Source organism: Urocitellus parryii, chromosome 6 (assembly GCF_045843805.1).
Source record: "Urocitellus parryii isolate mUroPar1 chromosome 6, mUroPar1.hap1, whole genome shotgun sequence".
Classification (NCBI taxonomy): Eukaryota; Metazoa; Chordata; class Mammalia; order Rodentia; family Sciuridae; genus Urocitellus; species Urocitellus parryii.
This window is the reverse complement of record NC_135536.1, coordinates 67499165-67525973: the sequence shown is the minus strand read 5'-3', so window position 1 is coordinate 67525973 and position 26809 is coordinate 67499165. Positions and strand designations below refer to the sequence as shown.

Below are 26809 nucleotides of genomic sequence, written 5' to 3'. Positions count from 1 at the left end.
TAGGGGTCGGAATCAGCAGAGTATCTCTAGCCACAATTTTAAAGTTTATGGGAGCGTAAAAATCCCTAAGCTACTGAGTATCTTTTATGCCATTTAAACTATGGGGATACAAAAGCAAACTATTCGGTATTCCTAATCATGTTGCATTGCTTGCTTCTGTGTTGGAAGGGGAAAATATCAACCAAAATCTGCATACCAACTCAATTGCAAAAGGAAATTACAAGATATGTGATTTGAAAAGTGAAAAATATATGTAAAAATAGCAACTTAATTACACATTGACACCGAGCACGTTTTCTGAGTTGAGCAACACTAATTTTGAGTACTTATTAAGGCTGGTGCTTTACACAACTATGAAAATCTTCATAACTCCTGATTTGGGTATTTTCAGAAGCAGGATGGGAGCTGTTTTACCCTAGGTTCCACAACTGGTGAAGAGGCAGAAATGTTCTGAAAATCTCCTCTGGTGTCTCATTCACTAGGCCACACTGCTTCTTCCCCCGCAACACCTCAAAATCAACGTAGGTCCAACCTACTTAATGTAGAAAGGTGGGAACAGACAGTTCTTCCCTATAGGAGGGAATGTAGTTGCTGCTTTGAAACAACGCAGAAGTGTACTATCACCGAGGGAATGCCCTCAAGTCCTGCGCAGCTTTACTACTGGGTCAGACAGTAAACCGATCCAGCGAAGATTGCGAGGTGCTAACGGGGCACCGGGTGGGGCTTTAGGGACCTGGAGAGAAGCGCGAGTCCCGCCGACACGCGGCGGAAGCAGCCCCCGACCCCGCCCCGCGTCCGGTGAGCCAGCGCCCGCGTCCGGTGGCCTGGGCGACGCTGTGAGGCGGCCAGGGTGCAGCCATGTACCGGCTGCCCGAGTCTAAGAGGAAGCAGTGGGACAAGCAGGCCCCTTCCCGGCAGGACGTACAAACCGCCTGTGTCCTCCCCTCTCCGGGGGCTGGTGAAGGCGGCCCTGCTCTCCCGGATCGGCAATCGGCGCCGCGGGCGACGGTCGCAGGCTCGGCGGGTGCCCGGGACAACAACCTACCGGCACCCGCACGCCCTCGTCCTTTGCTGCGCTCCGTGACCTCCTCCACAGGCGGGTCGCCGCCTTCCTCCGGGACCGGTAGTTCTCAAAAACATACCAGCATATTTGCCCACAAAAACAGACCTAGAGAGGTACATTGAGCAGTCGGTAGGAATTGAATTCTGGCTCCACTCGCAGATGTTTAGATGCTCGTGAAAGCCCACCTCACCACCTCTGATTGGAGGGTTGAAAAGTAGCCCAACAGCTGGGGAGCGTCGGGGGTGGGGGCAGAGAAGCAGCCCGGTTCTGGATAGGACCCTGGATAGGACCCGGGGCAAGGAAGGGCTGGTGGGTTGTGGGTTGCTCTCTACCACTACCTGAAAGGGTTTTGGCGATTGCCTCGGAACGGAGGGCGAAGGGTTTGGAGCAGGCTGCTGTTTTGTGTCCAAATCAGGTCAAAGGTTGTGGTTATGCTCAGCATCGATTTATTTTGTCCCAAATAATTTTGTCCGATGAATCTTGAGTTATGTGCAGTTTAAATTTTCTTTCTTCCTCCCTTTCCTTATCTGAACCGTCCCTTCCTTCCTCTTCCTACTTTCTTCCCTCCCTTCCTCCCTCCCTCCCTCCCTTCCTACTGAAACCAAACCAAAAAGCAATCAAAAAGGATAAGTTAAAAATACACTTTTAAGATTCTACATCTTTACTGACTAGAGTTAAAAAAAAGACGTGTGAGTTATTAAAGGTTTATGTAACACGTGGATTGAAAATTGAACTTTTAATTTTGCTTCAATCATTTCATTTTGCAGCAATCAGGATTACAGTTAGGGATGTGGTACTGGAAAGATGAAACCAAAACTCTTGAATTCAGAAGGTAAATTTTAATAAAACTTTATTAGCAGTTTTATAAAATTACATATGTGTGGGATAAAAAATAAGCAATAAGCAATGAAGAAAAGTATAGAGATTCTGGATGCTAAGAAATACACAGGAATATATATCTTCCCTACTGCTAGAAAAATAAATATTTAACCAGTGTGTTCCCTTTATAGTGTTATTTAGCATTATTCTACAAAAAGGATATTTTATATTATTAGTTGGAATTATTGCCTAATTCTATCTCATTCTTTTGACCACAATTTCAAATATGTAACATTACAATTTGTATTGAAAAAAAGTATAGAGAATAAAAGAAATATCTGGTGAAGTCCAACTATCTGGAGATTATCATTTTACTGAACAGCCTGGCAGACATCACTTTCTGTTAATTAACCCTTACCAGCTGCTTCCCATGAACCAGCCTTTCTACTAATCAGTCTACAAACCCTTTGAAACAACTGCTATCCAGTTTACAGATAAAGAAACTGAGATTTCAAAGGGCTAAGTGATTTGAAAATTAAGTAACTTGGTCCAATAGCATAGCTCATAAGTGACTAAGAAGATTTAAATGTATGCATGTTTGGCTCCAGAGTCCATATTCTTAATACTGTGTAAAGTTGCCTTTGTAAGTTATAGAAATAGTTTTACATGAGTGGGGTCACATTACACCTCCTGCAATGATGGTACATTTTATAAGGAAATATAATTAGATTAGAAAAACTAATCTAAAATCCTGAATCTAGCTGGGAGTAGTGGCACACATCTGTAATCCCAGTGGCTCAGGAAGCTCAGGTAGGAGGATCACGAGTTCAAAGCCAGCCTCAGCAATTTAACAAGGCACTAAGCAACTCAGTGAGACCCTGTCTCAAATTAAAATACAAAAAAGGTCTGGGGATATTGCTCAGTGGTTAAGTACCCTGCTATCAATGGAAAAAATAAATACTGACTCTAAACTATATAACTAAACTGATAATACTAGCCACTACTTGTGTATCTAGTGCATATTTTTCTAATTCTTATAAATAGCTATGTGAAGTGAGCATTAATATTCTCATTTTATGGGGGCTGGGGTTGTGGCTCAGCAGTAGAGTGCTTGCCTACACATGCGAGGCCCTGGATTCCATCCTCAGCACTACATAAAAATAAATAAAGGAATTGTGTCCCAACAACTACAACTAAAAAATAAATATTTTTAAAAATTTTAAAAAATATTCTCATTTTATTGGTGAAGAAACAGAGGGTCAGTGAGATTAAGCAAAGTCATATAGACATTGAGTAGCACAACTGATAGTTTGAACCAAAATTAGTCTGATGCCAAAACCCTTTCAACGTACAAGCTGTCTCCCTCTACTAGACTGTAAGCCCCTCAGCAGCAGAAAATGCCTTACTCATCTTTATGTCCCAGGACCCGTCTACAGAACTTTACAGAATGGGTGTTCAACAAATGTTTATTGAGATGTTCAGTTAACCAGCTGGATTCAAGTGGAGGAATACTAGAGGTAGGGGACCAAGCAGAAGGCCATTGATTGCAGGATTAGAGATAGTTATAGTAAGTAGCAGAATTAACTCCATGCAGTTAAAAACAGAAGGGTGAAGGACAAAGAAATATTTAAGAGGTGGAATTGACAGAATGTTTGGATAAAATTGATAGAATACAAGTGGCTGGATATAAAAGGAGAGGGAGAAGTAGGGGGTCTTTATTGACTCCCAGGTGTCTGAGTGGAGAAAGTGAGTGGCTAGGCTTGCCCTTCACTCAAATACAGATTAAAAGACCCAAATGTGTGTTTGAGTTTGCTATGACATGTTCTCATGGATATGACTCTTTAGCTGTTGGACAAATGGGGCTGGAGGCCAGGAAGAACTTTGCTAAGTATATATAGTTACATTATAAATGTAATGACATGGAGGTCAAACAAATAATTAAAAGGCTTCACATTTTATTAGCATCAAAATCAAGTTTCATAGAATATATTTGTTCCAGGATTAAGGAATCTTAACATAAGTTCAAAGTAGTAATTTTAGTTTTGCTTTTTTTCCCCTCAGAAATATCATAGAAGATTCTGTTTGGCAGCTTCTAAAGCATTACACTTGGTGACTGTGAGACAGACAGCTGTGGTTATTAAATGAAAGACTAGTCACAGGAATCAAAATAGAATGTGGGTCTAAAAGTTTCTTATATATGCCTGCATCTACATATAGATACATACAGATATACATATCTATTCTTCATACCATATGTATATCTCTATGTATCTATATGTAGATATAGACATAAATAGGTGCTGGGGATCAAACCCAGCATGCTAGGCAGGTACTCTACACTGAACTACATCCCCAGCCCTCTTCATGTAAGGACTATCTTAGGTAGTGACATAGTGCTTCAGGAGGCTGAGGCAGGAAAATCCCAGATTTGAGGCCAGCCTGGGCAATTTAGCAAGAACTTGTCTCAAAATTTAAAAAATTATGTGGCCTACACACATACATTCTGGGACAGTTTGAGGAGGTGTAGAAAGGAACATGATGAAGAATAGATAGGGACAGCCCTTTTGTAAGATATAAATTACAAAAGGGCTGTAAGGAGATGTAACTCAGTGGTAGAGGGCTTGTCTAGCACATGTGAAGTCCTGGGTTTGATCTTCAATAATGAAAAATAAAATAAATATAAATAAAGGCCATCTTAGCCCTCTTCTCTAATGAAAATTGTACCATACTTACTGAACTTCTTTATAAATGAAGTTAATTGGCAGTATTTTTAAAAAATATTTACTCTTTTTAGTTGTAGTTGGACATCATACCTTTATTTATTTATTATTATGTGGTGCTGAGGATCGAACCCAGGGCCTCACACATGCTAGGTGAGCACTCTACTGCTGAGCTACAACCCCAGCCCAGTTAGCAGTACTTTTCAGACTAATCTTCAGTGCTAATCCAGGTAGCACTATTTCATATTTGAGCCTACTCGTAAACTTACAGATAATCAGTTTCATAGTTTTTCATATTTATAAAATACTCATATTCACAAGCTAAAGTTTCTTTTGTTACCAAATTGTTATTAAAATATGACTTTATTTGATTTCCCCTAGTTTTAGAGATGGTGTGACTTAAAATATTGGTTGTAATTAATTGTCTATTTTAAAAAATCTAGAGAGGTTTATAATTGTACCCAACACAAAGAAGTAATAATTGTTTAAGGTGATAGATACACCAGTTACCCTGATTTGATCATGATATTATATAAATGTATTGAAATATCATACTGTACCTCAGTTACTATATGTTGATTAAATGTATTAAAAATAATATCTAAGTCACATGGTATAATATTGTACCAAAAAGGCTAGATACAAAGTGTAAATACTGCTGGGCACAGTGGGACATGCCTATAATCCCAGTAATTTGGGAGGCTGAGGCAGGAGCCTGAAGCCAGTTCTAGGCCAGCCTCAGCATCTTAGCTAGACCCTGTCTCAAAATGAAAAAGGGCTGGGGATGCAACTCAGTAGTTAAATGCCCCTGGGTTCAATCCCCAGTACCAAAAATAAATAAATTCCCCCCCAAACACCAAAGCCCCCCAACGAAAAAGTAAATGGTTGAATGAATGGTTATATGTGTGTAAAACTTTTTAAAACAAAAGGAATTGCCATGTTAGAAGTAAAAAATAGCAGTTACCTTTAGGGGTATTATCAACTGGCACATAGTGGGGGACAGTACAGGGGAACCTGCCCATGTACTGGAAATGGTTTTTATGTGTTGGTGGTAGTTACGTGGGTATATACATATTAAAAACTTGATCACGCTTTATACTTAGGATTTATTTGCTTTAGTACTTATAAGTTACAACTCAATTAAAAAAAATTAAATACCCCAAGTATTATGTGGCCTACACACATACATTCTGGGACAGTTTGAGGAGATGTAGAAAGGAATATGATGAAGCTGTTTCATGTTTAAGTAACTCAGTTTGGCAAACCTTAGTGTCCTGCTATTAGGGACAGTATTAAGGTGGAGGAAAATAGACCTTTGTATATTTTATGGCCAGAGTTAGTGTTTGGGTCCAGTGGAAATGTAGGTGCTGATTTCTTATTAAAAGTGGGCAGTGGTCGGAGTAGAAGCTGCAGAAGTGGCAGGCCTGTCCAGGAACCCTTACTGAGTACATGGGCTACATTTCTGCTCTAGAAAGCCCCTCCTGTGGGAGCACTGAGGAGCAAGATTCCAATTAGGTGGATAATCTTAGAGGGAGGGGGTAGGACCATGAATTCTAACAGAATAGAGAGATTAGGACAGTAGGTGAGTCAGTAAGCATGTAGAGGGGATGAAAGATTTAGTTATACAGGTAATAAACATACCTTCTTATTATTAAACAATTCAAATAATGCAGAAGCATACAGATGTGGAAGATGGATTTCATTACCACTATCTCGTGTCTGCCCCAGCCCTCCACCCCTCATTGGAATAGCCACCATTAACAGTTGGTATTCATAAATTTATTTATTTTTATTGCCTTTCCCCCACCCTAATAACTCAGTATACCCTCCCCCATGATCCCAATCCTTGGAGACCAATGATAAGAGGAACATCAGAAAGAATGAAAAACGTGGAAATCATCCATTGGCCAGCATGGTGCCAGTGTCTTCAAAAAGGAAAGGAAAAGAAAGGTGGAAAAATATAAGTAATCCATTCTCTTGAGGTGAAATCATGTACTCACTTTTTGGAGCTGACATATGATACAACAGGGCATTAGGAGGTTGGCCAAAGCTGCTGGGGAGGTATTCCTCCAAAATAATTCCTTGCTGAGATTTGATAAGGAGGCAATAAGGATCTATATGATTGATATTCATCTTTAGAGAATGACTAAAACTGGGGGGAAAGTACTTCCATTACTCTATCTACATTTCAGCTTAACAGAGGCACATACAACTTTGGGCAGAGATAAAGCTACTGGTTGGGTTATCAATGCCATATTGTTTCCAAGCAGAAAAGCAATTCATAACCCACACTGGGCCACCAAACCAATGTATGTAGCAAACACCACAGTTGTGGAAAATGTATTCTCTCTAAGGTAGGAACCATATCCTACTGATCTTTGAAAGACTTCTATTTTCCTGTTAGCATTTGCTGATATTCTGAGAGCATGCGTTGGCTGTAATCAGATACCATCTCATGTTCACTGTCAGCAATTGCTGACAAGAGTCTCAGGGGCCTCAGTATAAACTTGTTTTTTTGAGGTCTCTTGTTAATTAGATCCATTACTGCCTAATAAGTCTTATACTGCCTGTAAGGAAACCCTGAGTCAAGTAAAGGGTTCTGAAAACTTCCTGGAGACAGACAAGTTCTTGAGAGGGGTTCAAAATTACCAAGATGACTTCTTGGGGGCAGGATTGCCTGGTGGCTAAGCCCATAGCTCTGTGGCTAGAGAACCTGGGTGCCCATCCTGGCTTTGCCATTTATTATGTGATCTCAATCAAGTTACTTAATCTCTTTCTAAGCTTCAGTTTTTCCCAGATATAAAAATGGTGTTAATATTATTTTTCTCATAGAGTTGCTATGAGGATTAAATGAGATTGTGCTGCCTGGCATGGGCACATGCCTGTAATCCCAGCGACTAGGGAGGCTGTGGCAATAGGATCAAGTTCAAAGCCAGCCTCAGCAACTTAACAAGGTCCTAAGCAACTTAGCAAGACCTTGTCTCAAAATTAAAAATAAAAAGGACTGGGGATGTAGCTCAGTGGTAAAATGCTATTGGGTTCAATCTCTAGTACCAAAAATAAATAAATAAATAAGATTTTTCCTAAAAGCATCTGGCCCATAACAAGTACTCGATAAATTTTTAAAATCCCTCCAAACTTAGTGAGGTTTCTGCTTCTTGAGAAGTTACTACAAGATTTTTAGATAGAAATTTTTTTGTATGGTAGTATTGTGGAGGCTGCTGAGGCTGAGAGCCTAATGTAAAATCTGAAGTTTTAATCATTCTGTGTATAAATACATAAACAGAACACTGTTGTGCCCAAAAATACTTGGCCTCTGCTCATAATATATGCCATCCTAAGGTTGTATGAGTTATGATCATGATGTGATTAGTTTTTTCCCTGGGAAAACATCAAGTTCCTAATCATCTCATTTCTATTGCAGTTTTATATCTTCAGTAGAACTCAAGGAAAAAGGAAAGAAAGGCAAAGCCGTTCACTTTGCTGAAACTGATGGCCCCGCTTCAGAAAGGTGGTTTCACTTCTCATCCATGCCAGTTCTGCCAATGGTGCCTCTCAGTGGAATCACTTAAGTCTTTACAAACTCTAAGTTCCATTATCTCAGGCTGAAATGCAGTACCAATAAAGGAAAAATGAGGCACTACCTCAGAATTATAGTGGGAGTTACAAATCATCCCTATAAATGTATCTGTGATAACTTGGCTGTTAGTACATTTCAATTTTTTAGTTTTCTTTTAATCTGAATATTGTAACTATCCAGAAATAGATGATTGAAATGATCTCTTTTGGATGGAATATATGTGTGTGTGTGTGTACCGTACATATGATATTAGGGGTTGAACAGGGCCTTGCACATGCTAGGCAACTAACTCTACCACTGCATCACATCCCCAGCCCTATGTGTACATTTTATATCAGACAGTGTGCATTCCTTTTACATCTAGCATAATAAATACAATGTTTAATAAAATACATCCCCAAATGATATTTCATTAAATGAAACCCATGCATAACTCTGAGGATCTCCTTACTTTATAGTAAATGATTCACACACTGCAAGATAGAGTAGATACAACTAAAACCTTTTAAAACACTAGGGGCTGGGCATGGTGGTGCACACTTGTAATCCCAGTGGCTCAAGAGCTGAGGTAAGAGGATTGCAAGTTGAAGGCCAGCCTTAGCAACTTAGTGAGACCCTGTTTCAAAATAAAAAATAAAAAAGGCTGGGGATATGGCTAAGTGGTTAAATGCCCTTGGGTTCAATCCCTGGTACCAAAAAAAAAAAAAAAAAACCCCCCCAAAAAAACACTACTACATGCTGCTGTTCCAAAACAGGTTGACAGATAAAAGGCTCTCTTCAAGAGAGGATAAGTCAGCGAAAGCCTTAGAGAAACGAGGTCAGCAGGGCAACGTTACACTGGATGATGTTAAATGTGAGTAGCTGTTCCCTCCTCCTTACACACTACCTGGTATGAACCTCTAAGGCAGCACTTTGTCTCTCCTTCAATTACCATCTTCTCTCCTTTCAGTTGTTGCTTTGCTTTTGCTACAAGATACTGAGATGCAGAAGATCTGTTCTTTTACAACGTTTATGAGGTGTGTAATGCTTGCAAGACATTGTAAGTCTTTTCCCCTTTACTTTGCAGTAATTTCATCTGATAAATGCTGATAGATCTGATCTTTAGAGAAACAGCAGGAAGCAGGTTCTATGTAAACCATCAACTCATCACTCAGTCACAAAGACTGAAATCAAAAAAGTCTGGCAGAGGAATCCAGAAGTCACAGGAGCCCACAGGAAACCCCAACAAAGTCCCAGGGCAAGGAGTACAGAGTGCATGTTGCCAGAGTTCCATGCAGACTGCACTATATTTATATACCATTCACAGAATGTACCCATTTACTGTAGAATGTTTCTTGATTTTTCTAAGCATCAGTTCCCTTAGCTACAAAATTAAGAATAGTGTCTCCTTTCTATGGCCGACTGTGCCTGGGCTTCTCTTGGCATCTGCACATATGACTGGTCTATTAGAGTTGGGCACCCAATGCTATAGGCACTTCTCCTACATCCCCTCAGATTTCCAGTGCAGGTTGCTTGTGATGAATACCTGAGACTCTGCCCTCAGGTTTTGCTCCACTGCAGGGGCCCACTCGGCCTGAGCACTGACCTTGGCAAGCAGGACAACTCCTTAGAGTTGTTTTCTACATGATATTTTCTATACAACCTCCCAGAGCCCCTGCAGAACTGAATTATACTAGTTCACGGTGATAACACCCCATTCACTGGCTTCCTTCCTTTTCCTATTTCATTTCCACTCTCCATAGGATGTTTCCTAAGATCACGTCCCACATCATCTGCTTACTCTCAGTTCCTTGCTTCAGGATCTTTTTCTGGGGAAACCCAAAGTTAGATAAGTAGTTATTAATATCTTGACAAAAAAATCTGTAATAGTCACCTTCATTCTGCTTTAAAGGTGCAGTTAAAAGAAAGCATGTTAGAGTAAGAATGTCCTTTGGGGGCTAGAAAGAAGGTAGTAAAAGTCTGATAAAAATATAAAGAAAACAATAACTTCTAATTGAAAAATGAGATAGCATTGTAAGTCAGTGCATTCTTTTTTGGAGAGCAAAACATGAAAATTTAATATGCTTGTGTACTGTGTTCTAACAATTTCACTTCTGTCTATAATATTTTAAAAAGACATCAATATCCTTCAACAGAAGACTAGTTAAGTAATTTAAGAGAGAATATTCAGCTGTTTAAAAGAATAAGGGACATCTATACATAGCATCATAGAAAGAGGTCCACACTACACATTTAAGTGACAAAAGCAAGTGGCAATAAATCATGTCTATAGAAAAAAAATACTTTAAGGCATATATTTATACATATGTATACATGTTGGTGGGGGAGGATGTTATATGTAAACACCTATGCTTTAGAATGTTTAGGAAGAATTCATTTCAAAGACTTAATAGTGGCCACCACCAGGGAGTAGGATAGAAGAGAGAATATTTTACTTTATATATTTCTGTACATTTAAAAAAAATATTTTAGTTGTAGTTGGACACAATATCTTTATTTATTTTTATGTGGTGATAAGGATCGAACCCAGTGCCTCATACATGCGAGGCAGGCTCTCTACCACTGAGCTATAGCCCCAGCCCCAATTTCTGTACATTTTTTAAACAATGGATATATATTACTTGTATAGTAAGAACTTCTTAAAAATTTAATTAATAAGCACAGCTGTAAGAATTTAGTAGTCAGGCACAATGGAGCCTGTAATCCCAGGGACTTGGGAGGCCGAGGCAGGAGGATTGCAAGTTTGAGGCCAGTGTCAGCAAATTAGTGAGACCTGTCTCAAAATAAAAAATAAAAAAAGGACTGAGAATGTAGCTGAATGGAAGAGCGTCCCTGGGTTCAATTCCCAGTACAAAAGAAACAAAAAGAATTTAGTGTCTGACTTTCCAAAAATAAATCTTTTTTTTTTTTTTTACAAAAAGTGAATTTCTTAACTTTCAGTAGTGTAATAGATAGAATCTTAAATGGTAAGTAAATTAGTTGTGTGATAGGCATGATAACATGTATTTCTACTCATGTCCTATGCCCATATTTTTTATGAAAAACCTCATATTTGAAATAGGTTAGTGTTGATTTCTTTCTGTTTTCTAAATTTCGTCATAGAAATAAGAATCTTGACAATTTCCTCATGGCATTATTGTACTATTTATCTCATTACTTGGAAAAAAACTCGCTGGAAAAGAAGCCCCAAAGCTATATGGTGTAAGTAAGTTCTGTAAGTGCTTTTTATCACAGCCAGTTTAAAAGTAACTTTTACCTAAGGTGAAGAGATGATGGAATTTTAAAAATCTTTTGGGTGTACATGGGAGAAGTTTTCCTGTTTTTAAAGCTCATTGAATAATGGGTATTCCGTACAACAAAATATTCCAACTAATAAAGAATAACAGTACCCAATAATGAGATTTAATGAAAGCCACATTAGTAATTTAAAAAAATTTAGTAACCATATTTTAAAAAGATGCAGGTTAAATTAGTTTCAGAAGTTATTTTATTTAACCCTATGACTGGAAAATATTATTATAACAAGTAGTCAATACTAGGAAGTGAGTGATTAATGAGATATTTTACTTTTTTTATGAAATAAGTCTTTGAAGCCTGGTGTCTTTTATACTTATAATATATCTCAGTTGAAACTAGCCACATTAAATGCTCAACAGCCACATGTAGTTAGTAGCTACCATATCCAGTAGTGCAGAAATAGATTTATTTTGTTATGCTTTCTTTGCTAATAAAAGTTCTTGCTAAAGGGTTTGTAAGCATCTAATAAAAAAGCTAAGATTTTTTTTTTTTTAAATAACAGAATTGGCCAAAATGTCATCACAGGAAAAAACCCAAAACTTTCTTAGGTTACTTGTAAAGAACTTAATTGCTTTACACAGAGGTGGCTTAGAGATATACACCCAGGGGCAAGCTCTGGGAACTTGGAGTCCACAGCAAAACAATGCCTTGAAGACTTGGCCATGACCTTTCATAAACATGGAACTTTCCAAGTGCCCAGCCGCCCTCCTCGTACATGTGGAACCAACCCAGTGACTTAGCTGTTAGGAATGTTGAATAGAGCCATTAACTTGCTACAGAGTATTTTGAAATGCAAAATTCCTGTATATAATCAAGCAGTTTGAAAAACATTTTATGGATAGAGAAATAGTTTCTGGATAGCAGCTTTGTAAAGGACCAAATAAATAATTCAAACACTGCTGCTACCATAAAGCTATCATAATGTGCAATGCTGGTGTTGTTTCAGGGCAACCTTTCACAGTAAGACAGCCAGAGCATGCAGTGTTTCTATGGTAGCGAGCAAAAGGACTAAAGCTAGTGTGAGCTTCAAAGGTACAAGGATTCTTACTATTCCCAAGTAGAAACTTATTAGACTTTGGTGGTATTTTGGCTTATTTTGTGTGGTCTTTTCTAACTTTTGAGGCTTATTGCTAATCTAGCAAAGAAATTTGTTTTATATCTTAATTAACAGGTAACAGAGAAGAAAGATTCCTTAGTTATTTTTAAAATGCATGAAAACTCTTTAGAACATGGAGGTGTAAGACTGTTTCTTAGAAGGAATGACCAAAAGCAAAGTAGGCCTTAAAATGATCGATTCTGGGGTTTGATTCTAAAAAAGCATTATAACCTTTCATTTTCAGGCTTTCCAGTAGTCAGTCCATTTACTTATTATTTAGAATTAAACATAGATTGCAATGTGATATCAGCACAGAAAAAAATTGATTTCAGTCCAACTAGCATAGGGATAATGATAGTGCCTAATTCACAGTGTTGCACAGAAATAAACGAGATAGTGTCTTGTCTTAACCCAGTGTCGCACTTGGGAAGAAAGCTTGCATCCTGTGAGAGGAGGGCAGAAAGAAATGGAGAAAGATGTCAAAGATGCATTTTGTGGGGGGGAGGAGGTAGGAGGTTTAAATGAACTCTAGAGAGGGCAAAGGGGAAAAAGGGAGGGTGTGGAAGGGAGGGGGAAGGGGGTAGAAGAGACAGTGGAATGCGATGGTCATCATTACCCTAAGTACATGTATGAAGACACGAAGGATGTGACTCTACTTTTGTGTACAACCAGAGATATGAAAAATTGTGCTGTATATGGGTTATATGAATCGTATGTCTTTGGTTGTCATATATAACAAATTAAAATTTTTTTTTAAATTTAAAAATACAGCAAAGTAAATTGTGTAGCCAAGGGCAGGGGGAGATGCATTTAGATGATACTAGATGGTTAAAAGCCCTAATTCCAAAAAAAGAAAGCTCTTCCCCATTTAAAGATGAAAAAATTAAGGCTCAGAGAGGTGAAGTAATTTGTTGAAATGACATACCTACTAAGTAGTAGAGATGAGGCTGGAACCCAGGTCTAACTCAAAAGCCTGTGCTTAACCACACCCAGCACCTTCTATTGATCAACTATGGGTCTGTTTCCAGAGTTCATCCATTCAGAATCAAGATTTATAGCTCTGAACAAGACACAATTTTGCCTGAGTTTATAAACACTGTACAATAAACATTTTTCAAGTTATGACCTCCTTTATGATTTTTTAATGGTGGCATAACTTTCCATTAAGTAAATGACTTGACTTTAGCTACTAAGGGGTAATTTATTACAGTGGTTAAGGTTGCATATTTTGGTGCCTGGGTTAAATCTCATAGGTTTAATATGATCATTTCTGTGGCTCTTTAAATCTTTTTTTTTTTTTTTTTTTTTTGGTATAGGGGATTGAACTTAGGGGCACTCGACCACTGAGCCACATCCCCAACCTTTTTTTTATATTTTATTTAGAGAAGGGTCTCACTGAGTTGCTTGATGCCTCGCTTTTGCTGGCTTTGAACTTGCTATCCTCCTGCCTCTGCCTCCTGAGCCACTGGGATTATAAATGTACACGACCACACTCCAGTTGAAATTCTTTTCAGATGTTTATTTCACAGTATTATGCTGATTTTTCTCTTACTAAAGCATCAATTTCAGCAAAATTTGTCATTCTTGTCATTTACTTTTTTTTTTCAATAGTTCTGGGAATGGAACCCAGGGCCATGCTAGTCAAATGCTCTACCATTAAGCTGCACCCTGGCATTTTTAAAGAATATACTCGTTATTTCAGGTGAACTATTAATTTAGTGTTTAGGGCTGTCTAAGGCAGGGCTACAGAATGAAGTAAAAAGGCTGAAATATTATAGGGAATGGTTTTTCAGATATAGAATTTTTCTTTTTCTTTTTCTGTGTACCAGGGATTGAACCCACGGGCACTTACCCACTGAACCAAATCCCCAGCCTTTTATTTTGAGGCAGGGTCTCACAAGGTTGCCCACAGCCTTGCTAAATTGCTGAGAGTAGCTTTGAACCTGAGATCCTCCTGCCTAAGCTTCCCAAGCTGCTGGGATTACAGCAAAAGGTACTGGCAGCTTTGACAAAGGAAGGTTGAAGGTGCAGGAAGCAGGGAGAGAGGCTGTGATGTGGCCATTGGGGCTCATGTGGAGGGGTGTGTTTGGGTTACATGGCATTTGGACACTTAATATTGGAGCCTACTGGAAAAAGATACATTCATACCTTGCTGGTGGGAATGCAGATTGGTGCAAGAATTATGAAAAGCAGTATGGAGATTCCTTAGAAAACTTGGAATGAACACCATTTGACCCAGCTATCCTACTTCTTGGTTTATACCCAAAGGACTTAAAATCAGCTTATATAGTGATGCAGCTACATCAATGTTTATAGCAGCTCAATTCATAATAGCTAAACTATGGAACCACCCAGATGCCCTTCAACAGATGAATAGATTTTAAAAGTGGAATATTACTCATTCTTAATGAAGAATGAAATTATGGCATTTGCAGGTACATGGATGGAGCTTAATTCTAAGCAAAATAAGCTAGTCCCAAAAAAAGAGCCAAATGCTTTCTCTGATATGTGGATGCTAATCCATGATGGGGGCAGCTAGAGAAGAATATAGTTACTTTAGATTAGGTAAAGGGGAGTGAAGAGAGAGGAGCAGGTATGGGGATAGAAAGGATAATAGAACAAATCAGGCATTATTACCCTATGTTTGTATATAACTATATGACCAGTGTGATTCTACATCATGTACGATCAGAAGAATGAGAAATTATACTCCATTATATATGATGTATCAAAGTGCATTCTACTGTCATATATAACTAATTAAAACAAATTAAAAATAAAATTTGGGGCTGGGAATGTGGCTTAAGTGATAACACGCTCTCCTGGCATGCGCTGGGCGCTGGATTCGATCCTCAGCACCCCATAAAAATAAAAATAAAGATGTTGTATCCACCGAAAAACTGAAAAATAAATATTAAAAAATTCTTTCTCTCTTAAAAATTTAAAACAAAATTTAAATAGTTGGAGCCCACTTTATCTATTCAAGAAACTCATTCTATTCTAGTGATTTCCAAGCCTTTTATCATGTGTAATAATGTTTTGTGCTCTGAAACAGCCATATTATCCTTAAAGTCACCATTTCCCCTCACAGCATATCTTCATCTAGTCATTGTAGTGGTTAACCTCAGAAGGGATAGTAATTTGTTTTTGTGTACTGTGCATTTCATTTGGTATCTAGTGACTAACAGTGCACTGGAATGTATTGTCAAGAATATAGTTCCCTATTGTGCTGCAAAAAAAAATTTTAAATTAGGATTCAGACATGTTGCAACCTAAGAAAAGACTTTTACAAAGATCATTTGCAATTCAGTTGGAGCTGGGGCTGTGTTTTCACAGGGAAGCAATGTTATTATAATTAACACCCAAGTTCCCAAAATAGTTGTCCACAAATGCCTCTTTAGCAACACACCTAAACTCAGAACTGAGAGTGGCCCAGTGCTGTACTTGAAGCCCCCAAGCTTAATAGAAACACCAGGAACTGGGAAAGCTGAGGCGGCAGGGAGTCTCTACAGCAGCTTTGAGAACACAGTAGAAAGAAAAGCTGCCTGCTGCCTCAGCAACCAGTTATGGGTCACTTGTTAGTTGAGCTGTTCTGTAGATATTAGGACTAGCTTTATATAAAATTGAGGCTCCATAGATAGCAAAAAGAATCTATCTATAAACTAGTGAAAATTGACCATAAACTTTGAGTTACTGATTCTAGTGATTAATAATGATTTAAGGGACTCTGAGGATTTTCCTATGTCATGGCTCAAATAAAACAAATGAATTGGTAAGTCAGGTCTGTTGACTCACTAGTATATCTTTCAAAAAAGTTTATAATTCAGACTTTTAAAATGCTAATTAATAGGCATTTACTCAAATTAATCCATATTGTCTTTTTCTTCCCTCTAGGGGCCTTGTAGAGAAAAAAGAGATGGAGCTGGTTTTAAGTAAGTTAGAAGCAGCACAAAAATATTTGGCTCAGAAGTACTGTGTCCTCGTGCTGGGGTTGGGCATGCCCGATAAGCATCACATGTGCTGTGGAAAGTAAGTGTGCACCCCAGATGCCATTAGATCATGACACCCTTAGGACCCTTGCATTTGACTTCTGGTACCGGGGAGAAAAGCATTTCCTTTTTGTTGTCCAGAATAATTGGGCTCAGGTAAAATCTGCCCCAAGCACTGGGGGTTGTCTGCTTTGAGAGAGCCAAGTGAGTATGGAAGACATCCCAGAATCTCAGTTAATATCTGTTTATTTAGGTACGGAATTGAACATAAGGGTATTTACCACTGTGTTGCATCCCCAGCCCTTTGTTTTTTATTTTGAGACAGGGTCTTGCTAAATTCCTGAAGGCTGGCCTCAAATTTGCCGTGTTTCTGCCTGAGCCTCCAGAGTTACTGAGATTATAGGTGTGTGCCATGACACCCGGCTCAGCTGATATTCAAAAATTCTCCCCTGCTTGTGATTAAATGACTTGATTTCTCAGTGGAATCTTGCTCTCAACCAGGAGGGATTCCTATGCTAGGCAGGGCTACTGGTTGCCTCTAGTACATACCCAGTGATAGACCAATGTTGGTGGGGGATGGAATGTCTGCTTGTTTTGCAACTGCCAGGAAGAGCTGAGAGGTGGGGGGTTATAAAATAACACTGTCTATGGGAATACAATTTTTGTCTTAGGATGACAATGTCTGCATAATTGTAATTGAAATTGAAAAAGGGGTCTCATCACCAGAAAGTTGGAGATCACAGGAAGAAAAACTTTGATCCTTAACCCCAAATCTCCCCCTGAACAGTTTCATGACAAGCCCAAGAGCCATCCCATGGCCATAGCCAGAACTTAAAAAAAAAAAAAAAAAAAAAACCCTCAATAGGAAAAGAACACAATACATGATATACCTCTCTCTAAATCCCCCATGTTTTCAAAGATATCTTTGTCCATGAACATACTTAACCCAGTTGTTCCTATGTATGTTTTGTGTTCTACATTTCCTATGTGCTCTCCTCTCTTATTCTGCATACGTAATTTCACTTATCACTTTCCATAGCAGCTGTAGTTATCCTGTTGTATAGTATACCCATTGCTTAACCATCCCTTTTGTAAACATTTATATGGTTTCAGTTTTTCTGTTTTATTGTAGTTTGTATTGCTTTACATAAATTACTTTGTTCATGTGGACTATTTCCTTATGGCTTATTACCCAGAATGTATTTACCTATAGGGCACAAACAATTGTTAAAAAGCTCTTCATGGGCTGGGGATGTGGCTCAAGCGGTAGCGCGCTCGCCTGGCATGCGTGCGGCCCGGGTTCGATCCTCAGCACCACATACCAACAAAGATGTTGTGTCCGCCGAGAACTAAAAAATAAATATTAAAAAAAAAAAAAAAAAGCTCTTCATAACATATTGCCAGATTGTGCTCCAAAAATGTTCATTTCAGAGGTAGTGGTATGTGCCGATAGTCCCAGCATTTGGGAGGCTGAGGCAGGAAGATCACTGGAGCCCAGGAGTTTGAGGCCAGTCTGGTCAACATAGGGAGACCCCATCTCCAAACAACCAACCAAGACCAACCAACTGAAAAGAATCCAGAGCCCTCCACAGACCTCCTGCATGGGAGGCTGGGAAAAGTGATTTCAAAAAAATTAAAACATTTTGTATTGCCCTCAGCAATAAGCATATTTGGTTGTGTTGGGTTTTATTATTTTAATATTTTTGATAGTTTAAAGGTGTATTAAAAGCTTAAAGATGTTTTACATGAATGAATATTTTTCAGGCTTTTAGAGTCTCTGCTCTTTTTCTTTTTAAAATTATTCACTGTCTACTCATTTAGTTTCAACCATTTTCCAAGGGGGAGTTGGAAAATTTTTAAATTTATTTATTTACATCCTAAACCAAGGATTGATCATTTGTATTTTTTAGTTTGTTGCTTTCTTTTGAATATTTATATGTTTAAACATTAGAAAAATGTTTTATTCAAACATGTCCATCTTTTTTCTAATATTTGATAGTCATACAAGTTCTTGCCATTCCTGGGTTAAACTTACTATCTTTCTTTTTAATTTTTTAAAATTAGCATTTTAAAGAAATGTGACTTTGCTCCATTTGAAATCTGTTACAACATATCAGATGAACTATGAATATAAGCTTTTTATTTTTTTAACTAATATCAAACTTTCTAGTAATATCTATTAGTGATTTTTTTCTCCACAGTAACATGTCTCTCAAAAAGAGAGAGAGAGAGAGAGAGAAAAGGTTCAGTTTGGTCCACAGTGTTGGAGGCTTCAGTCCATCATCAGCTGCCCTGTTGCTTTGGGTCTGCAGCAAGGTAGCGCATCATGGCCAAAGCACACGTTGTACCAAAATCACTCACTCACCTCATGAACCAGAGAGCAGAGGAAGAAGGGGCCAGGGCCCCACAATCCCTTTCAAGGGCACAACCATAATGACCTAAGGATTTCTCATTAAGCTCCACCTCTTCAAGCATCCTTTCTGTACCACACGCACTCTTGTGTTTTCATAAGAATTTTGCTTTACTCAGCCTTTCAAGCAATTATACCATAGTGTTGTTTGTCAGCTAATTGTTCAATTTAGACAGTTGTGTTAATTTGTTGGGCCATTTGAATACACTATTGAATTTCCCCTATATTTTAGAAAAAGATAAGTGGAACATTGGAAAATCAACTACTGCTAATTCAAATCTAGAAACTATTGAGCATCTGGAGAATCTTTAGCTGCATTCAAATGCTCGGGACTAAAGTAGAACAAATGTGGGTTTGATTGCAAAAGACAAGACCTTGCACATACTAGTCAAGTGCTCTACCACTGAATCATATCTTCAGCCCTTTTTTGTTTTTTATTTTGAGATAGGGTCTTGCTAAGATGACCAGATTGGCCTCAAACTTGGGATCTTCCTGCTTCAGCCTCTGAATACCTAGGATGACAAGTGTGTGCCACTGCTCCCAGCTACAATCTTTTCCATGTTTTTTTTTTTTTTTTGGTGCAGTAAAATTATATACAATAGTGGGTTCATTGTTACATATTTGTATATGCACATGATATAACAATATAATTTGGTCATTATTGTCCTCCAATATTTCCCCTTTCCCCATCCTCCTTTTTCCTTCTTACAATACGATTTTTAAAGAAAACTATGATGTTTGAAAGTAGGTGAATGCCTCTGGTTAGCACAAAATCCTGGTCCCTTTTCCACCATCTGCAGCATCACTTGCTTTTCTTCTGCCCATTGGATGGCAGTTTGGAGAAGAACAGGCTTAGAGCTCACCATGCACCATTTATGTATCAAATTCCATACAATGTCAAAGGACTGACATGTCATGTATAGAACAAAGGACTTAGAGGAAAGCAGATTGCAGGATAGTTCTGCCAGTGAGTTGTTAATGGCCATGGATGTTGATTATGTCCTTGATTCAGGAATTTATAGTATTCTTTTGGTGGGCTTTTTTTTTTTTGCACTGGGGATTGAACTCAGGGACACTTAACTTCTGAACCACATCCCTAGCCCACCCCCCCCTCTTTTTTAAAGACAGAGTCTCACTGAGTTGCTTGGGATCTTGCAAAGTTGCTGAGGCTGGCTTTGAACTCACAGTCCTCCTGCCTCAGCTTCCTGAACCACTGGTATTATAGGCCTGTGCCACCATGCCTGGCATTGGTGGGTTTTATGTAGAAAATGAGGACAGTGATTTTTTTCAGTTATAAGTAATTAGCTGATTTTAACATGTCTTATTCACTATAATTTGAATAAGCTAATATTTTCATGTGGGTTTTCTGATTTTTTCCCTCTAATACATGCATGGCTAATATTGGACTAGAATACCTCATGCCATTTATCTCTGGAGTTAAAGTGAAGATTATAGTAGAACCAATAATTTGGGGCTGTTAATTTAGTGCTTTCATGTTGCTTGAGAAGTAAGAGAAGATGCTTCTCTATACTAAACACATCTGTGAAAATCCAGTATCACATAAATTAGCAAAATTTTGATGAATGTGTTCAGTAAAATTTATCTGTGTGTTGGAGATACATGCAAAAGCCTCCTTTTTGGTGTAAACTATAGACTTAGATCTGTTCTTTGATTGTAGCTAGTACAGGCTTCATCCTCACCCCCATCCTAGAATATGAACCTTCTTCCTACACTCTCAGTGTGGCTGTCACTTCATGGTGGACCAAAGAGGCTGGTGGTGGAGGTAGAGATAGAAAAGTAGGCTCTTTTAAAACATCATCTTTTAAAAATTTTTTTGGTGGTGGGTGTGACTATATTGCCCAAACTGGTCTTAAATTCCTGGTCTCAAATTATCCTCCTGCCTCAGCCTCCCAAATAGCTGGGATGACAGATGCATGCCACAACACACAGCTCTAAATCACTCTTAAACCTGCCTCCCAGCTCAGTCACATGCATTAAGGACTCTTTCCCCTCTCCACCAACACATCCTTGAAGCTTCTTTTTCCTTGTATAGGGCAGAATTTGACCTTCATTTAGTTTAGATCTTGAATGTCTCTCAAAGACCCATGAGTTAAAGGCTTGGTCCCCAGGATGGGAAGTGGCAGAGGCTTGAAGAGGTGGAGCTTAATGAGAAATCCTTAGGTCATTATGGTTGTGCCCTTGAAAGGGATTGTGGGGCCCTGGCCCCTTCTTCCTCTGCTCTCTGGTTCATGAGGTGAGTGAGTGATTTTGGTACAACGTGTGCTTTGGCCATGATGTGCTACCTTGCTTCAGACCCAAAGCAATAGGGCAGATGATGATGGACTAAAGCCTCCAACACTGTGGACCAAACAGAGAGAGAGAGAGAGAGAGAGAGAGAGAGAGAGAGAGAGAGAGAGAACTTTTTTTTTTTTTTTTTTTTTTTGTAGAGGGACATAACACAATGACTTTATTTTTATGTGGTACTGAGAATCGAACCCGGGTCTCGCACACACTAGACGAGCGCTCTACCGCTGAGCCACGATCCCAGCCCCATGAACCTTTTCTCTTATAAGTTAACTCTCTTGGGAATTTTGTTATGGTGATGGAAACTTACTAACACACTTGATTTCACCTAAAGCCATAGTGGGCAAATGGGAAAACACAATTTTTTCTTTTCCCCAGCCTAGAGCCTAGGTTCAAACCTTGGCTCTAGGCTTTATATCCTTTCACAATAACTAATAGTATACTTTCTTCATTTTGATTTAGAGCTAACAATCTAAAGTAGCAACAAGGAATAAGAAAGAATCTTAATAGGCCACTGCAAAAAAAAAAAAAATCTCTGGATTTACCATCAGGTCACCTTTCCCTTCTTTCCTTTGGATTGTGCCCTCAATGGTGGATTATACAGTGCTCTTGCAGACAAGCATGGTAGCCACTTGCCACATGTGGCTACTGAGCATTTGAAATGTAGCTTCAAATTGAGAGATGCTATAAGTGTGGAATATATGTAGTATATAAAATATGTACAAAAAGCTTTAAGGTAAATAAAATACCTTATCAATTTAAAATATTGAGTATATATTGAAATGATATTTCAGGAATTTGGATAAAATAATATATTGTTAAAATTAACATCACCATTTTATTTTATTTTTTTATTTTGCAGTGCTGGGGATCAAACCTAGGGCTTTGTGCTTGCTAAGCAAGTGAGCTATACCTCCAGATCTACCTGTTTGTTTTTTTTTAACCATAGCTGCTAGAAATTTTAAAATTATATTTATGGCTTACCTTATATTGGATTGTGCTATTACAAATCTTGTTTAATTTTGCAGGTGATTTTGGCAGAGGGGGAAGTGTCTTACATTCTATTAATCAAAAAATTTCTAAATTTTAAATCAATTGATTTTAGGTTCTATGTACTTAATATAGAAATTATAAAATACAAAAAAGAGAAAATGATCCACAGTTCACCAGCAACAGATGAATTTACAGAGATTGAACTGTGAGATCCCAAACAGTGCCCCTGCCACACATCCATTTCCTGGACTCATTTCAGTTTCCTTCATAGAGATAAATCAGAATGGCAAGACCCAGTCTTCCATTCTTCATTTCCCAGGTGTGGGCCACATCAGTTTGCTTTAGGTTTTAAGAGAGATAAGAGTTCAGGTATTTATGCCAATTTGAAGGAAAGTGAAGGACGTTCATGTTACCTTTCCTTCTAAACTAAAAAATGAAAGAGAGAGAGAGAGAGTGGGAGAATGTGTGTTTCATGGACGTCACTCTCTAATTTCAAAACCTTGCCAAGATGCTGTCTCTCTAAACTTTCTCCCAGAACATAAGCTGACTCATTATTCCAAAAACAGTTTGTTTGGTTTTCTGCTTCAACTTGGCAGGTCTGCATGGGCTCTAGTTTCAATCTGGTAGAGGTATGAAAGGGCAGAAATTCATACCTGAATTTCTGAATAAACCAAAGAAACATGGAAGCTTCTTTCCCTGAAAAGTTTCTGCTGGACTCCGTTGTTCAATATTTTTATCTGCAAACTATTCTAAAGAAAAAGCCATTTCCCAAGCATTCTGGTTATGAGGACAGATGTGTATATCTTACAGGCATGAATTTTAGCATAAGATCTGTCCCTACTTAAACATTTATATTTGGTTTTTAATCTCAAATTTAGTTTTTTTTTGTTGTAAGTGGGAATAATAGTGCTGACTACTTCATATGGGTATTATGAAGACTAAATATGGTAGTTAACATAAAGGTTTCAGCATGGTATCTGGCACATAGTCTGCACTTAATGTAATTATTGTTGCCTTAATTTTGTGTTGAAGACTTGTACATGAGGAATCTAGTATACAAAGAAGCAGGTAGGATAAGAGCTGTAAAAGATGAACCAGCTCTTTGGGCTCATGCCCCAGTGGAAGGCCGCTTTGGGCCAGTAAAAACCAAAGTCCCTGGAAGAAGGATGGAGGTCCTGAGGATTGGGGATTATCTTCCCTAGACTTTCCAGGATGGTTCTGGAAAGCCTGGTCCCAGGACCAATCCTAGAATCCTAGGAATCACAGTTACTCCAAGGAAGGCACAAGTAAAAGCAGAAGTGAAACCAGCTTCAACCTTGGAGTACCCTGGGTCTGACCTCCTTCCCCATGACTGATGGAGTGACTGCAGGTACACAGCCCCCACAGTCAACTCTCAAGAACTCTTCAGAACATGCCTGCTTCCCTAAAGCTGAAAGTCAAAATCAAAACAACCTGTGTAAGATGCAAGGTCGGGTTTACTATGCTCATCCCAGTACAATAGCCTTAACAATGAATTTGTGTTGCAAGGACTGCTGGGCAAATATCTGCCTTTAAGAGCTAAGGCTCAGGTCTGGGTGTGTGGTTTAGCAAGAGAGAAAAAGCTCCAGACTCTTTAATGTCAGATGTTACTCAGAAGAAGGAGGAGCACAATATAATTCTTAGTCTGTTGATTGTGAGGTGTTGATTTTATTAATTTTGTTTCTCTTTCTTTTTTAAATCCAGCAGCCAAAACCATTGTTTTTCTTCATTCTATACTTACCCTCTAGTTCTGTGCAACCACATCTATTTATCACTTCACATAACCTGTTTACCACCTTCCCACTCTCGTCATTTCCCCAACACTCACATCACCAGAAGCATTTGAAAATATACAATTTCTCATTGGCTTGTTTATTCTGAATTTATGTTGGCTTTTTTTTTTCTTTTGGGAATTGGGGATTGAACCCAAGGGCATTTTACCACTGAATCACATTCCCAGCTCTTTTTTATTTTGAGACAGGGTTTTGCTAAGTTGCTTAGGGCCTTGCTGAGTTGCTGAGGCTGGGTTTAAACTTGCAATCTTCCTGCCTCAGCCTCCAAAGCTACTGGTATTGAAGGCATGCACCACCGTGCCTGGTGATTTTGGTTAATTTTTGCCCAAATACTCCAGAGGTTTTGACCTGGGTCACCTAGGAAGTTGAATAGAAGGCATTTGTATTCTCTTTGCCTTTTGCTAGCATTCATGTAGCTAATTGTCTTGGAGCCACAGGTCGTGAGCCTACATTTTGGGAAAGATAAGAGCTAGAATATTAAAGACTAAACTTCCCTCTCAGCCTATTGTTATAATGTGCTATGTTGCAGGGAGAAAATGTCAGACACACAAAAAGACTGGAAATTCTTCGAGGTGAGTCACATTTCAGGGATTTTCTTTGTGCTGTGATACATAGTGCATAGCAATGATGAATAGTCATTTCTTAGGCACTTATTTTGGTGAATATTCTTTCTAAAAAAAATGCTAACAAGCCACATAGTACACCTTAGGATTTTGGTCTGATTTTTCTCCCATGAAGGTGAGTACATGTCCAATTTTTCATGGCTTTTCAGGGATATTGAGAAATTGGGTCATTTGGGTTTGTAGCTACTTTGCAATGTTATATGAACAGTTGAGAATTTTTCTTATGATTTCTGAAAATCATGATTCTTGTCTGTTTTTTGTCATAGTCCTTATTCACTTTCTGTACATATGTAGCATGGATTGTCTTCCAACGTCAACACTTGACAGAAATTGAGGAAGAAATAGGAAGGCTCTTCCGCTCTAATATGTTCAACATTCCTCGAAGGAAACGGGAGGATGAAGAATCAGGAGGGGAGAAGAAACGCATGACTTTTGTACAATTCAGGTTTGATCTCTGACTTTTGTAAACTTGAGGCTGTTTCTAGACAGCTGGAGAAGGTGATCTAAATGGCATCTTTCTTCTCCCACAGGCGAATGATGGCAAAACGCCCAGCCATAAAAAAAGCCGTTAACATGCGTTCTCCAGTCCTGTCTACTCTGCTGCCATCTCTCAGAGAAAAAGCTCAGAATATCGTTGAGAAAAAGTATCACCTAGTAGGCATCAAACTCCCAGGCCGGGTACAAAAACACATGCAAAGTCTGGACTCTGTGCCCATGTCAGTGTAAGTGACTCAGGAGGGAGGCCAGACAGCCTGAGGGTTGGACCTGGAAGGGGCAGGGGCTCAGCACTAGGCCTCTGCAGAGAATTGAATGAAGACAAGGCATCTGTATTTCCATGAATCCCCTGCTCCTGGCTGTCTGTTTCCTGTCCAGATTAATTCTAGTTATATCCATTGAGATTAGAAAAAAAATCATTAGAAAGTTGTGCTAGACTCCAAATATTTGTAACTTGGAGAAGTAAGTAACAGATTCTTTAAGGCTGATGGTTATGTATTGTAAGAATCATCTTTGGGAAATTTAGGAAGGGTCAATACAAAATCTTGCTGTGGATTGAGTTTTGGATTCATATGTCAGACCACAGTGGTTATTTGTGAAATAGAGACAACTTTCAAAAAAGTGTGTGTGTGTGTGTGTGTGTGTGTGTGTCTGTCTGTCTGTGTCTGTCTTAGTTTTAGTATACTACCTCAGCTATACCCAAAATTCTTTTTACAGAGTTGGCATTTTGGGGGAGCCACGATGTCTGTTCAACCCTCATACCCTTCTCCCCCTTGAACCAAAAGAAAATGCAAAATCATCTAAAAGACTTCCATCCCTGGTAGAGAGAAATAACAACCAGATTCAGGACACACTGGAGTCATGAAAACATTGTCTTCTTAAATATGCCCTAAATAATCTGATATATTCCACTTTTGTAATCAAGTCCCAGCACTTGAGGTAAACAACTTAACTGCTTGATATAGGATCAATATGTGTGTTGTTATTATTAAACTTTTTAAGTTATTCAAGTTAATTTTGTTTGTTCAAGTTATTTTGTTAAAAGTTCAATAGACTATTAAATAATTCCAGAAATCTCTTGAAAGCTCATTTTCTTATTTTTATTAGTTTATTTTGTTACTTTCTTGCTTCCTCTACTTCAGTGTGACTCTTCAAGAGTATTAGGCCACTTAAATAGTATTTTAGTTGACTGGTGAAGAAGCATTCATTTCTAAATCCAACTTTGCCTTATGAAAAAGCATCTTTGGTATGTGTGTAAATAAAATTTCAGAAACAAAAAAGGCAAATTAAAAATTTAACACTAAGCCAGGCATGATGGAGCACCCTCTCTAATCCCAGCAACTCTGGAGGCTGAGGCAGAAGGATTACAAGTTCAGTTCAAGACCAGCCTGGGAAACTTAGCAAGACCCTGCCTCAAAATAAAAATCAAAAGGGCTGGGGATGTAGTTTAGAGGTAAAGTGCCCCTGAGTACTATCCCATACATGCACCAAAAAAAAAGAAAAAAAAAAAAGTTTAACCAGTACCTAGGTGGCACCTGGTATTGTAGAGATGATTGACATGCAGTCTTCATTCAGGTTTCTCCCTGATCAGGGCAAGGAAAAGAAGGCT

General features: G+C 38.6%; 1 protein-coding gene across 2 annotated transcripts; it reads left to right on the top strand.

The window, feature by feature from the left end:
- The first annotated feature begins 858 nt into the window (after positions 1–858).
- Positions 859–26084, top strand: Ppp1r36 (protein phosphatase 1 regulatory subunit 36). 2 transcript variants are annotated; one of them, XM_026385205.1, is made up of 12 exons: positions 859–921; positions 1831–1895; positions 3944–3991; positions 8027–8113; positions 8938–9035; positions 9132–9198; positions 11285–11383; positions 16470–16604; positions 24612–24654; positions 24972–25150; positions 25236–25427; positions 25918–26084. In XM_026385205.1, exons 1-12 carry the CDS (start codon positions 859–861, stop codon positions 26063–26065), a joined length of 1224 nt encoding a protein of 407 aa, XP_026240990.1. In that variant the 3' UTR covers positions 26066–26084. The 2 variants fall into 2 exon arrangements, with proteins under 2 accessions (XP_026240990.1, XP_026240991.1); XM_026385206.1 differs by lacking the exon at positions 3944–3991.
- Positions 26085–26809: the final 725 nt, after the last annotated feature.